The sequence below is a fragment of the Psammomys obesus genome, unplaced genomic scaffold (assembly GCF_907164565.1).
Source record: "Psammomys obesus unplaced genomic scaffold, mPsaObe1.curated_primary_1811, whole genome shotgun sequence".
NCBI classification, from domain to species: Eukaryota; Metazoa; Chordata; class Mammalia; order Rodentia; family Muridae; genus Psammomys; species Psammomys obesus.
The window spans coordinates 13,260,618-13,275,690 of record NW_026596101.1 but is presented as its reverse complement, the minus strand read 5'-3'; the positions used below and the strand labels follow the sequence as shown (position 1 = coordinate 13,275,690).

General features: G+C 43.3%; 1 protein-coding gene across 1 annotated transcript in view; it reads left to right on the top strand.

Moving 5' to 3' along the window:
* The window catches only part of Gxylt2 (glucoside xylosyltransferase 2), an 81,294-nt gene that overhangs the window by 27,804 nt on the left and 38,417 nt on the right, over positions 1–15,073 (top strand). Inside the window, exon 3 of the mRNA XM_055628648.1 lies at positions 10,778–10,909. Coding sequence (XP_055484623.1) covers positions 10,778–10,909 — 132 coding nt within the window. The remainder of the gene's footprint in view (positions 1–10,777; positions 10,910–15,073) is intronic.

Sequence of the window (15,073 nt, the reverse complement as noted above, 5' to 3'; positions counted from 1 at the left end):
AACTTTGGGTTAGCAGGCTGTTTTTAGAAAAGTGATAGATCCGTGTTCCGGATAGGTCAAATCAGTTGTGATGACTGCTGCAGAGCTCAGCACCTTGCATGCCTGCTGCATCTCTCCCACCGGGACTAACTGGTCCATGTGGCCTTGGCTCTCGATCAGGAGCTGAAGGGCACTGCTCATTCATCACATGCACCTGGCACATTGTTGGCCAGTCACAGTTCCCAGGATGCTAGCTGAGGGAAGAGATAGACTGGAGCAGCATCAGGACCACGCCTTTGGCTCCTTCTGTGTGGCACTGGCACGGATCTCTTCAGCTGTCCCAAGGCATTCATGGGCCATCCAACTACAGCAGCCTCAGAACTGTTCCTACAGAAGAATGGAGAAAAACTGGCCATAGATGAACATTAGTCCCATCACACAGAGTCCATCCGGCATCTCCTGCATGCTGGATGCTGAGCATGGAGTTGTACATTTGGCTAGAGATTGCATGGAAAAAGGGAGATGTGTTTGACCATATCTGTATGGTCAACTGCACCTGCACTGACAACCACAGACCTTATTCTTCTGAGGGTCCACCATCTCCCAGCAGCACTATGGAGGGCCAGAATTTTAATCATGGCATTTCAGACATGGAGACGGTCCAGATCTGAACCACAACAACTCCTACTATAGCTTCCTTCACTGGTCTCAGAAATACTTGAAGCAATTCAAGAGAAGGAGCAAATACTTCAGAGAAACAAACAGCAGAGCACCTTAGCATCAACCATTACTTCCAAGAGGAGCCGGCTCCCAGTTCACAACTTGACAGTCACTGTGGCTCATCAAACAATCACCCAGAACCCATGGGTCAAGAATTCAGACAAGGCACACAGGGAACAGGGATGCTGTTTCACCATTCTGGGGGCTGAGCCAGAGGCCTCAGAGACCAGACATGAACCATCTGGAGGCAACTTCATCCACAGGCCTGGTGACCAGGGCAGGTTGTTGGCTGAGGCCTCACTCATCTCTCTGCTGGCTTCTCCTCATGGCCTCTCCACACAGACTACTTTGAACTTCCTTGGGCACAGTGGAAACTTCTTGGTACCATCTACCCCAACGGGTCAAACAAAAGCTATCTTCTCCCTGTGACCTAGCCTAAGATGTTACATGCCATTACACTTGTCACACTCCCTCATGTAAATGGGTAGCTACATGTAAGTGTGTATGCACAGAAGTTGTATTAATTGCTACCTTGTGACAAATGCCTCCAGAAAGTCATAGCTTAAGACCATAAAGTTTTAACTCAAATAATTGAAAAAGAAACATTTTATTTTATCTATCAATCTATCTCCGCCCATGCAAGCTACCAAACATGTGTGGAGGTCAGAGGACAACTTTCAGGAGCCAGCTCTCTCCTTCTATCATGTCCCAGAGATTGAACTTCAGCTGTAAAGCTTGGTGGCAAACACCCTTACCTGCTACGGCATCCTGCCAGCACCTTCAAATCAAATTTCTCCCTCCCTCTCTCCCCCTCACCTGCCTCTGGGTGAGTGTGTATATGTAGCACAGAGGAGTGAACCCAGGACCTTGCGTATGCGAGACAAATGCTCAACCACAGTTATAGCCCCAACCCTCTTCCCACATTTTGTTTTGAGTCATAGAGTCTCACTAGGTTGCATAGGTTAGCCTTAAAGTCACGCGGTAGCCTAGGCAGGGCTTGGGCTCATGATCCTCCTGCCTCAGCCTCCCATGTGGTTGAGATTACAGGCCTGTGCACCAGAACATGTGGTTCTCCTCCTGCCTTGGGTGGGGGGCTGTCTCCCACCAGCCCACGAAGTCAGGAGGGACACTAAGGCGAGGTGCAAGGCTGGAAAGGCCAGTGAATATGTAGGAGATCAGATACTCTGGGAACCTCTTCGGGGAGCTAGTTCAACATTGATTCTACAGAAAAAGGTTACGTAACCCTTGGGGAGTAAGTGTGGAGCTCCAAGGATAGATGTACATAACTGGTTAAGACTAGGCACTTCAAGGATTCTTGATTTTCATTAAACAGCAAGCTGCTATCACATGAATAGAAATATAGTAACTAATTATCATACAGGCGCGGGGAGGGGAGGGCTAGCAGGGAGCTGTGTCAAAGGCCGTATATCAAATGTGGCTAGGGACATCTATGTCTAGACACACTCTCCAGATGAGGTCAAGCAGAGAGCAAGAGGCCCTGCTGGGACAAGGCCGTCCTGCACCTTAACGCCAAGCTCAGAATGGCTATCCAGAATGGGAGGATGCAACCTCAAACAGCAGGGTTCTTCCATTTATGTGTATAAATTTTTCTGTTTTTTTTTTTTGTTTTTGTTTTTGGTTTTTTTTTTTTTTTTTTTTTTTTTTTTTTTTTTTTTTTTTTTTTTTGCTTGCATGTATGTACATTTACCACACGCATGCCTGGTACCTATGGAGTACAGAAGAGGGTGATGAATCCTCCCAAATTGGAGTTACATATGGTCATGATTCATCCTTCGGTGCTAGAACCGAGCATGGGTCCTCTTCAAGAAAAGCAAGTGTTCTTAGCCTTAGAGCCACATCTCTAGCCCACTCAAATAATTTCTTAAGGTCAGAAATCTGTGATTCTGATTCTGGGCCCTTCCTGAAATTGGGGGTGAGATGTCCATGCTAATCGGAAGGTTTAATGGGTCTTCTCCTGAGGCTATGACCAGAGAACCTGCCTCCAAGGTCACACATGAGCCTGAGCAAGAAGACTTCATGCCTCATCATCATGTGAAACTCTCCAAGGACTACACAGATAACAGCAATGGGCCTCACCCAGAGTAGGTAACCCAAGGGAGACAGTTAAGCGCCTTTATAGTCTACTGTCAGGAATGGTTGGTCCCCTTCCACTCTACCTGATGATACTAGTCCACAGACCAACTGCAGGACAGTACAGGAGGAGTATATTTGAGGGTGTGAACACTCAGGAAAGTGTTCCACATGGATACAATGCCCACAGAGACCAGAAGATCTTTTAGAGCTGGAGTTATAAATGATTGTGAACCACCATGTGGGTGCTGAGACTTGAACCTGTATCCTCTGGAAACAGCTAGTACTCTAACCACTGAACCATCTCTTGTACCTCTTCTGCACATATTTTTCGTGATCTGCTTCCTTCTCACAAGCCCCACAACTGGACCAACCAATCAGGGCTTGGAACTATGGGCAAACTTTCTGTTGTTGTTCTTGTTTTGGTGTTAGTTTAGTTTGGTTTGGTTGAGACAGAGTCTGACTACATAGTCCTGGCTGGCCTGGAGCTTACAGAGGTCTGCCTGCCTCCGCCTTTCAAGTGCTGGAATTAAAAGTGTGCACCATCCTGCTTGGAACCTTTCCTCTTTTTAAATCAATTACCTCAGGTATTTTATTGCAGCACGGTAAAGCTGACTAACATTAAATTCTTGGCAGAGCACATGCTATCACCTCTTTTCTGTGCAAGAATTATGCTGTCAGTTTAGATTTAAAACCTGAGATTATTTATAGGTTGTAGAAGATCCCTCCACTTCAGTTTTTGTCATCCAGATCATGGAAAAACAATTCTTCCTCTGAGTATGTATGCAGACTATGTGGGGCCAGTCTGATAATCAGTTTATTCTTTCACTTTGCAAAGATCCTCTGGAATGTGCCCTATCCACAGTACATTTTGTTACAGCAGCTGGCTGAGGCTGGGTTGGGGGAAGGTGGGCAGTGTCACATCTGTCCTCTGCTGTCACCTAGCACTGAGCTGGGTGTATACTGTAGGTGTATTCAGCATTTTCTGTGATAACTTCCTGGGATATTTAGAACCACATATTTTACCTAAGGATGAAATTTTAAAAAAAAGAAAAGAAAAGTCAACCAATATTGCTATGCCTCGGGCAGCTGCATGATGGGTGAGGTCTTCTATATTTAGACAGCTTCTCTTCTTTAAAAAAAAAAAAAAGTTGGGTTAAATGTAGCCTCTCTTTCAGAAAAAAAAGAACAAAAGACCCCAGAGTTCCTTTAAAAAAAAAAAAAAAAAAAAAAAAAAAAAAAAAACATAGCCTGGGGCTGGGGAGATGAGCTCAGCTTGTAAAAAGCATTTGCTGAGTAAGCATTGATGACTCCAGTTTGATCAAAGGAGCACAAGTAAAAAGCCCCAGGTAAGTCATATTTGTTAGCCCACAATTCCTACTGTGAGATGGAAGCAAAGACAGAATCACCCAGAAGCTCACAAACCAGCCAGCCTGGAATTTGGGGACAGCGGCAACAGGAGAGACCATAGCAAGGTGGAAGTCAGGAGCTGACTCACAAAAGTTGCCTTCTGACCTCTACACATGTGCTCTGGGATACATGTGTCCTATTCTCCTCCAGCACTCTCTCTCTCTCTCTCTCTCTCTCACACACACACACACACACACACGCACAAGCACACGAGTCTGGAACAAAAAGGGGTGCACTTTGAGTGAGGGAAAATGAGCCAAACAGAAAAGAATGTTCCACCCTGAAACCCTGGTGGAAAGGAAGGACCACCTCCCAAAGGTACATGCAAGTGTTTAAGCCCTACTCACACCTTCACAACTTCATGAGCAAGCAGCTGTGTTGCCAGTGTGGGTGAAGGACTGCCGGGAGGAAGGAAGGCCTTATAAGGAGGAAGCTGGAGCAAGCCAAAGAAAAAGTTTAGCATAGATCAGTAGCCATATTTGCATGATTCCAGGGGGAAGTCCCTAGGAAGGGCTTTGTTGGCCTTTCTGACTGGGTGAGCTTAAGTACTGAACAGTCCCTAAAGGCTAGTTGCTGGTTTCCAATTGGCCTGGGATGTAGCTTTTTGAACTAAGTGTGTCTCAGTTGTTTGGGTAAGAACCTGGTATATTGGAGCTGGTGTTGCCTCATAACCCCTGTTTTCACTACTTTTCCATTGCTGTGATAAAATACCAGGGCCAAGACAACTTATTAGAAGGAAGGGTTTGCTTGGGCTCACAGTTCCAGAGGGTTAAGAGTCCATTGTGAGGAGAAAGCGTGGCAGCACAGGCTAAAGCAGGATGCTGAGGACTCACATCTTAAACCACAAGCAAAAATGGAATGGAGTGTGGCCTTAAAACCTCAAAGCCTGTACCTAGTAACATACCTCCTCCAGCAAGGATACACCTCCTAAAACTACCTAACGATGTCACTAACTGGGTACAAGCATTTAAACTCTGAGCCTATGCAAGACATTCTCATTCAAGTCACCACAGCCTCCCAATTAATTGTTTTATTAGAAGCAATAGTTAAAACTGGTAATTTTTCGACATAAATACTAGCTAATGCATAACAAGATAATACCTTCAAATACAGAGAATGTATCAACTTGGATATTCTTACCTGGTTGTCAAAGTATCTTTTATTTACCTAATGTAATTATCATCTCCAAGGCTTGCTGCTTCTGTCTGCTAATATAGATATAGCCTTGTCATCTCCAAGGCTTGCTGCCTCTGTCTGCTAGTCCTGGAAGCTTCTAGCCTCTATACAATCTAATCTAGGCCTAGAATATTTTCAGCTTCTGATACTTACTGCTGAATAATCTCACCCTTTCTAGTTCTTTCTGAACTATGCCTGGGTGGATCAACTCAGCTGTTCTGGTTCAAATGCCTCTCCAAACTGACTGACTGAATCTGGCTTCTCTCAGCTTCTGACTGAATTGCTCTGCTTGGCCTCAAACTAACTGTAGCAATCAGATCTACTCTTCTGACTCCTTCTCATTCTCTAGCTCATTCTGTCTTCACTTGTGTCTAGCTTGTTCTCTCTTCAACCTGTCTCTGTACAACTCTTCTGGTAAAACTGCCCTCCTCTCCCTGCTTTCCTACTTGCTTTCCCAAGTAGGTTCTCATTCCTCTCTATCCTCATGAGAGTTGGGATTATCCAGTTCTGTCAAATCTTTCTCTGATTTGTCACTTTGTCTGCCTCTCAATTAGATGTCCCTTTCAAACAGAAGTGCTTCCTTCTTCAAACTACCTTCACCTTCATTGTTTGAGATTAAAGCTGTGTGCTAAGGGTGTGTCTATATTCCAGCCAGAGTAGCCATGTTGCTGGATCAAAATCCCCTACCCCTGGTTAAACTACATACAGAGAATGAAAGAATTAACCAGCAAAAGACCTCCATTAAAGGAGATTTTATAGGATGTACTTTTAAGATGGAATAAAAAGATCCCCAGAAGGAGGTTGGGATCATGAGGTAAGAAGAGAAGATATAGGTAAAGTAGAAGAAGGATGATTTTCCTTTAAAGTAACACCCAAGTTGTGAAGTAAATGTTAAAATCAGACTAAAGTATATCATCTGAAACATAGTTAAACATTCTGTGAGTCTATGATGACAATTAGCATCTGACTTCATATGGATGTTAAGATTCTGAAGAGAAGTACAAAAAAAAAAAAAAAAAAAAGGATGTAATATACAGAAGTAGAAAAGAAAGGAAAACCTTCGTGTAAAACAAACCAAGACTGGAGATGGGAAAGAAACCAAAAACGTAGAACATGGCAGGAATAGATTTAAATGTGCACTGTAATCAATGTAAATGGACTGAGGCTGCTCTCACTGAAGACATGCGTGGGAAAGAGAGATTAGAAACTGAAGTCCAAAGTCAGGGAGACCCTCCCCCACATTCTTGGAGGGCTGAGTGAGGGCTCGGCGTGTGCCCAGCATGTGTGCCTGTGCTCGCTGAGCGGTTGGTACTGTGGTACTAGGTCAGTGGGTCATGACTGCTTTGGGAGTCGAACAGCACTTTCACAGGGGTGACTTATCAGATGTCCTGCAGAGCAAACATTTACGTTACGATTCATAACGCTAAATAATGACAGTTATGAAGCAGCAAATGGAAGTAATTTTATGGTTGGCGTCATCACAACATGAGGAACTGTAGTAAAGGGTCTCAGCAGTAGGAAGGTTGAGTACCTCCACTCTAAGTGCTTAAGTGGGGGTCGGTTCTCCTGAGCCACTGCCCTTGCACGTGGTATTAATGCTGGTGTAGGTTCAGTTCAGTCAGTGCTCAGCATTAATCAAATGTTAGGTACGTTCACCTGTCATTCAGGAAGTTTCAAGAGCTCTTGGTATTTCTAAAACCTTGTTTAAAAAAAAAGATGTGTGCACGTTTTAAACAAATAACCAATTGTGAATCGCAAATTTAAAAGACCCAAGCACCACAGTAGTGCTAAAGAGAACAATTTTGGCATTTTTTTTTATTCCGTGTCTGTGCTGGTTATTTTGTCAGCTTGACACAGGCTAGAATCATCTCAGGAGAAGAACTGTCAGTTGAGGAATTGCCTCCATCAGACTGGACTGTAGGCAGAACCGTGGGGAATTTTCATGATTAAGGATTGATACTGGAGGAGGAGGAGGCGACTCCCGAGCAGGTGGTCCTGAATGGTGCATGAAAGCAGGCTGAGCAGGCCATGAGGAGCAAGCCAGGACGGAGGTTCCTTGAGAGCTTCTGCATCAGCTCCTGCCTCTAGGTTCCCAATCAGAGTCCCTGCCCTGACTTCCCTTCATGATAGACTGTGAGCTTTAGACTGACATAAACTCTTTCCTGCCCAAGATGCTTTGGGGCACAGTGCTTTATCACAATAACTAGAACTGTATTTTTCATATAAATAGCAGAAAATAACTTGTACACCATGCTCTTCTTCGACCAACAGTATGTAGGTCATTGATTCTAAAGCTGGGGTTGGCTTTTCTAAAGTTTTCCCATAGCACCCATTGCTTTGCAGGTGTTGTGTATGGAACTACATCGGCCCCTGTTACTCAAGTGTAAAAGTGGCCCTGACAACGTTCACATGAGGGGTGTGTGGCTGTAGTCCGTTCTATTTAGGGATACAAGCTAAAATTTCATGTGATCTTATCTACCACGAAGCATGATTCTGTCTTGATTTTTTAGAGATCTCTCTTATTTCTAATTATGCATATGCGTGTGGATCTATGTGTATGTACGCGTGGGTATGTACACGTGACTCTGCCTCCAGAGGCCAGACGCCTTAGATTCCCTCCAGAGCTACATGTGTTTGTGAACCACCTGAGGTGTAAACCACCTGATGTGGGTGTGGAGAACTCAACTCGGGTCCTCTGCAAGAGCAGTAAGCACTCTTAACCACTGAGCCACCTCCAATCGCCATGATTTCTTTGACTACTTTCAATTGTCAAATTCTTCTGCCTGGATGTGGGAGGCTGGGTATTGAGCTTTTCAGATCATCATTCACTGACGCTGGTTCTACAGTGTGGTCACTAAGGGCCGAATTGTATTCTGTTAGTCAGACATACCTCATAAGTTGCCAGTGACTTGTTAATGTAAAATTATTTACCAATACAAACTTAATTTTTTTCTTTAGTTTTCAAAGAATTTATTTATTTTTCATATGTTACATCTTGACAGCAGTTTCCCCTCCTCCCAGTTTCTCTACCTACCTCCCCTCTCCCCATGATCCATTCCTACTCCTATTCCCTTCAGAGAGGAGCAGTTTAAATTCTTGCAAGAATAAATGAGTTGTCAAGCCACAAAAAGGCCATGCAGAATCTTAAGTGCATATTGCTAAGTGAAAGAAGCCAGCCTCTAGTGATGGACCTATGTGAGACCAGTGACAGAACATTCCAGAAAACAGGAATCAAAGAGTTCCAGGATAGCCTGAGCTACATAATGAGGCACTGTCTCAAAACAATTAAATAATAATCAGTATTGACCCATTAGTTATTAATAATCGATATTGGCCCATGAATTGCAGCAAACATGCCACAGCAGTGTGATCTGATAAATTGTGTGGTAAGGTGAGAGGCAGGATAATAATCGTTTGCTTTCTGCTCCATTTTTCTCTAAACCTATGTTGGCATAATGTTCTTTTGGAATGTATACACTTTACCCTTGTTCATTCAAATGCCAGTTTCTCTCCCCCATTCTCTGGTTTCAGTCCAGACATTGCATTGTGATACTTATTCTAAGCATCACCTGTCCCAACTTTGTGTAAACATGCTAAAATAAAACAACCAGCCACAGTGTTGAGCATTGGAGAAGAAGGAGTAGGCAGGAGAGGGGAGGAGCCAGAGGACAGGAAAGAGTGAGGGTGGGGGGATGTAGAGGAGGAGGCAGAGGCTGAGAAGGCAGAGGCAGGAGGAGAAATCTTGGAAGACATGGAGAATGAACTGGACCTAAGATTTCACAAAAAGCAAGTGTAATGGGTGAATCTAAATGTTAGGAAACTATGAGGGCTTGGAGGTTTAGGATGGAGTAACTATTGCCCAGCATTGTGCTCTAAGTTAACTAAATAAATCATAGTCTCTGTGTGGCGATTTGGTTATACAGCTGTTTAGGATTAACAGCAGCTTTAATAAAAGATATATCAATAGTAAAGCTTAATCAACAATACAACAAAACCTACAAGTACTAGAGAAGAAAATAAGATCCGTTAAAAATACAACTTTAACATAGTGAGAGGCTGGAGTGATGGCTCAGCAGTTAAGAGCTGAATTCGGTTCCCATGCACGTGGCGCTCACATGCAGGCAACACAGTCGTTCACATAAAAATAAATCTGGAAATAAAGACGCATATATTTTTGCTGTTAGATGGAGTCTTGCCACAGTCCTTTGTAACACTGGTTCCAGGGGATCAGATGCCCTCTATGTCTCCTTCAGGCACCAGGCACCAGTACCCATGTATGTCTGTGCGCAGACATACATGCAGGAAAAACACACACATAAAATGAATTAAAGAATAAGTCTTTAAAATGTATTAACATATGCAAGAAAGAAAGATATTCACTATAAAAGTTCTGAAGAATATAACAAGAAATGAGGCCCATAAGCACCAGCAACTGAGATGCCGACTTTTAGTAATAGAATGCTATCTGTCTAGATTTTTCTCCACAAATAAAAGCCATATGCCTAGGGGCTGGTGAGATGGTTCAGTAGTTAAGAGCACTCTCTGCTTTTGCAGAGGACTCAGGTTCAGTTCCCAGAACCCACACTGGGTGGCTCACAGCTCTAACTCCAGTTCCAGGGGATCTGATGCCCTTTTCTGGTCTCTGCAGGCAACAGGCACACACACACACACACACACACACACACACACACACACACACTATACATACAGTGCACATACACTCATGGGCAACACACACTTGTTCACTTAAAAATAAATCTTGAAGTAAAGATGCATATACTTTTTGCTATTAGAGGGAGTCGTGTTAGAATATTTTGAGGCAGTATCTCACATAGCCCAGGCTAGCCTCCAACTTGTGTTCCTTTTACCTCAGCTTCTCTAATGCCAGGATTGAAGGCATGTACCACTACACTGGGCCACATAGTATCATATATGACACTGAAACATACAGATCTTTAGTTTACATTATTCCATTATGTAAGTCTGTCATAATTTCTATTTTCCCAACTCCTTATAAATTGGCATTTAGATTCTCCTCAGGGTTTGTTGCCACAAACTACATTGTGATGAAAGCGCTTGTGCCTCTCTCTTTGGGATCTTGTTAGCCAGCTTCTGAATTGTTCTGAATTGCCCTCTTGGCAGTTTATCCAAATCTATATTCCCTTTGGCAGTGTTTGTGGACCAGTCTCCCAACCCCCCTGACCAACAGCAAACATTGTTTTTAGTCCTAGCAGTATTATAGGAAAATGTTCTTTCACTTAGTGACCAAGTAGGAGCAGTGATGAAACTAGACTTCCTGTGTGAATCGCCTGGATAATCTCTGTGTCAGCCAGAGAGGTCTTTCGGATGTTCTCCATTGATCTCAGCCTCTTACCACCCTTGTGTCTCCCATCTTTTGCAGTTGCACCAGTGGCCTGATTCATATAAAAAGAAGTTTGAGCACAGACTCTACCCCATCACGTTTTCTGTCGGAAACCCTCAGGAATGGAAGAAATTATTCAAACCCTGTGCTGCCCAGAGACTCTTTCTTCCGGTAGGAACCCTGTTGTTAACGAGATGTAGCTTGGGAAAGACCTCCACTTGAAGACAGTGAAATCAACTGAGGTGTGTTAGAGATCCTTCCTGGAGGAATAAAAGTGACTCCTTTGGTTGGTTCTGTGGTTCATGCTGTCAGCCTGCAGTACCCAGACAGAGTGTCCTTCTAGGCTCAAAGGCTGTTTCCTCAAGATTTTGGTCCTGAGAGCATCCAAAACATGCTCTAGACTTTATGACTGTGACTTCACCATTTACTGGCTATGAACTTCAGCCTCAGTTTTCTCCTTGTGTATGGCTCATAGCACTTGGTCAATGTTAGCTTTTATTAGTATTTCTTGAACAACAATAAGCACAACTTAATGTAGCCAGATACCCATAAAGGGCTCAGAGTTCTGGCATAGCCTTTCAGTTTGAAATTTTTTTAAAGATTTCTTTATTTAATTTATGTATATGAGTGATCTGTTTTCATGCATACCAGAAGAGAGAATCGGATTCTATTACAGATGGTTGTGAGCCACCATGTGGTTGCTGGAAATTAAACTCAGGACCTCTAGAAATGCAGCCAGTGCTCTCTCCAGCCCTGAGTTTGGAATTTTTAATAGAATTTTTTTGTTTTGTTTTGTTTTGTTTTGTTTAAATCATTAATGTAGGGTGGGGCCGTAGCTCAGTGATTTGCCAACCATGTACAAGGCCCTGGCTGGGTTTAATCCCTGGTACCGCAGAGAAAAGGGAGAAAAGGGGGTAGAAAAAGAGATAGAGGGGAGAATATGAAAGGATACATGAAAACTTAGGTACTGACCTGTGAGGGAAATGCACTACGAATTACAACTTTAATATTTCTGAGGGATCCATGTGTTCCACAGACATTTGATGGAGTGTCACTTAAGTGACCGTGGTCCTGCTCACTAGACCTAAGTCTGATAAAAGCTTAAGTCAGGACCGAGGTAGAGAAAAAGAGCCATGGATATATGTCATGCACAATCCCACTGTGACTTAGAGGAGATCTTAGAGACCATTTTCAGCAAGACATGAATGAAGTGAGATTACTGGGTGACAAAGGTTTGAGAGTCCTGAGAGAGGGGTCCAGGTGAGAGACCAGTGCGTGCAGAGGCTCTGATCTGGGAAGAGGCATCCTTACCAAAGTAAAGGTCCATGGAATTAGACTAGAGATGGAAATAGGGTTGAAGCTGATGTCGGGGGCTCGAACTGCAGGCTCTGAAAGCCCCTGGAGACAGCTGCTGTCTCAACACTGCATGAATCTAGTATGGAAAGTGGTTGGCCTGATTTGTGTTTTAAAAAAAGACAAACTGTATTAGTGATGGATTTGAGATCCATTTGGCAAATGGATTTAGCAGCTCCTGTTGGAGTTGAAGTGTCAGGGGCAGGGGAATAAAGGGATTTCGGCCAGGCTTTGGTTGATTTGGTTACAGTTGTCAATATCTAACCATTAATGACCCACACAAATGCTCAGTCTAAGAAATGGACAGTGATATCTTATTATGATATTACTATGATATCATAGAGATGAGGAAAGCTGCAGGGCCAACAGTTTGGGTAAAGAAGTTTAAATTGTGTGGTATTTGGTTCTGAGCTGTCTAGGGTTACCCAAGGGGACGAGAATGCTTCCCCATCTGTTGGTTTGGAAACCCTAAATAATGAGTGATAACCTCAGCGTTTGCACATAGGAATCTGCAAGTAGAGCACAGCCTGTATGACCGGTGCCAGGCCGTGCCCTGGTATCGCCACTTATGGATTTCATTTTTTTAAAGACTTATTTAACTTTTATTTGTGTGCCTATGTGTACATGCACACACAGGCTAGAAGAGGATACTAAATTCCCTGGTGCTGGAGTTACAGGCCATTGTGAGCCTCCTGTTATGGCTGCTGGGAACTGAACTCAGGTCCTCTGCAAGGGCACTGAGCTGTCTCAGCAGACTCAGTTTCCATTTAATTAAATGAGCTGTTTCTACCATATGCAGACCCACATACATCTTATGAGTTATTTGAATAAAAAACATTGGTAAGGAATGACTGTCTGAAAAATGGAGCTAAAATCTCTAGGATGGTGTTTTACACCATAATTGTCATTTGAGGTGAGAAATGATGTCAGGCTTGTGCTTTTCTCTCTATTTAAGGCAAAAGAAAGTATTAGAAAGCCAGAATTACTGTTGGGAAATTGTCTACACACCCTATGCAAGATTTGAGCAACTCATCAGCGGAAACACATTTGAATTTTCTCTGACCTTGAATTGTGACTTTTTTATCCAACCAAAGCAACAACAACAAACCAAGCTCCCTACAGGATGAGCATGATTCACTCCAGCGAAGTGAGCTATATGTTTGGAATGACAAACGGGTGTTAGTGTTCCTTATCTGCTTTTGGTAATGGAAGCCAGCCCTTCTTAAAAATAATAAGGAGAGATTGTGGCTGACAGGACATTTACCTTCTCCCAAGTCCTACATCATAATGGCAGATTATGAGCATGGCTTTGGGGAGCATTGTTGAGATATAGTCGTCTGCAGTAAAGTCTGAATCATAGTTCCCCTCTCAGTGAAGCCAGTTCTGAGGTGCTGCTGAGGCTGCACATGGAAAAGGGAGCCCCATAATGCAAGCATTCTAGCAGATGGCTGACGAGGGGAAAATCATAGACTTAGCCATCTTCTGTACCGTCAGTGCTGTAGTTTGGATGAAATAGCTCCTATAGGCTTATGTGTTTGGACACTTGGTCTTCAGCCAAACATGCTACTTTGGAAGGTTATGGAAGTAGTGTGTAGATCTGTGCTTGAGGAAATAAGTACTGGGGTGGGCCTGGTGGTCTTATAGCCTGACTCTAGTTTCTGCCTCTTCTCTGCTTCTTAGCTGTAGATGCAATGTGACCATTTGTTTTGAACTACTTGCTGCTGTGACTTTCTCACCACGAAGGACTGTATCTCCTCAAACTGTGAGCCAAAGCCTATCCTTCCTTCTTTGGTTGCTTTCATTGTGTGTTTTGTTGCAGCCATGAGGAAAGTAACTAGTTGGCATCGCCCCCAGACATACAGTCGAGAACCTTTTTAACTAATACATATTTCTCTAGGTATGAGAATGAGTGTATATGGTATATGGCCATGTGCGTGTGTGAAGGTGTACATGCTGGTGCCCAGGTATGGAGGTCAGAAGACAGCATTTGTGTCCTGCCTTCTCATTCTCTCAGCCATATTCCTTGGATCAGGGTCTGTTTCTCAACTTGGAGCTAGGCTAGAAGCCAGTAAGACCCAGTGACCCTCCTGTCTCCAATGTGTACAGAGCCACACCCAATGTGGCCCAATGTGTGGGTGCTGGAGTGTTGAGCTCAGGTTCTTACACATATACCCCAAAGACTCTAATCATCAAGGACTTTTACCCACTGAGCCTTCAACTAGTATTTTACCACCACAGCAAATATTTTTTGCATTTCATGTTTATCAGATTCTGACACACTATTAGGGAAATTCAAATTTCACCAGTGCTTGCATTATGAAGTCCTACAGATCAATTTACTTTTCTACTTCTGCAGATAATGGCCCAAAGGGTAGGACCATTATCAGTGAAGCTACACTACAGGTGGTTTGAAGTACTCTAATGTACATCTTTCTTTTCTGGGTATTCTATAGCTTACGGAATTCCAAACAATATGCCAACTACAAATAAATTAAATTTAGTAAAAAAAAAAAAAAAACAAACAAACAAACAAAAAAGGAAGCCCTTCATTCTATAAGAACAGTTGACTTGAATGAATACCCATCATCTTTTCCCCAGTTAGTGGAAAGCTGTCACATTTTACTACCCACTGTGCCCATTAGATCACAAAGGCTTCTGTCCTCAGGAACAGACATGTGTGATGATCCTAGCAATATTTAGAATATAGCAGAGGTACCTTAAGAGCAGGCTGTTCAGAAGCTTGATGGGCAAGGAGCACCTCGTGTGGTAGGAACATGCTACTCAGACTTTACTGAGGGAGAAAGGATTTCACTGAAATTTAATCAATATGCTTCCAGTTATAACAACATCTGATGTATTTATTGGTGGTGCCATGTCAATGCAAAATGCAACTCTTACTCCAAAGGAAATAGGAGATAGTTTATTTTGAGCCAACTATTGTGACAGTGCCCCACAAACATAGACTCAGGATGCTCTGAATGG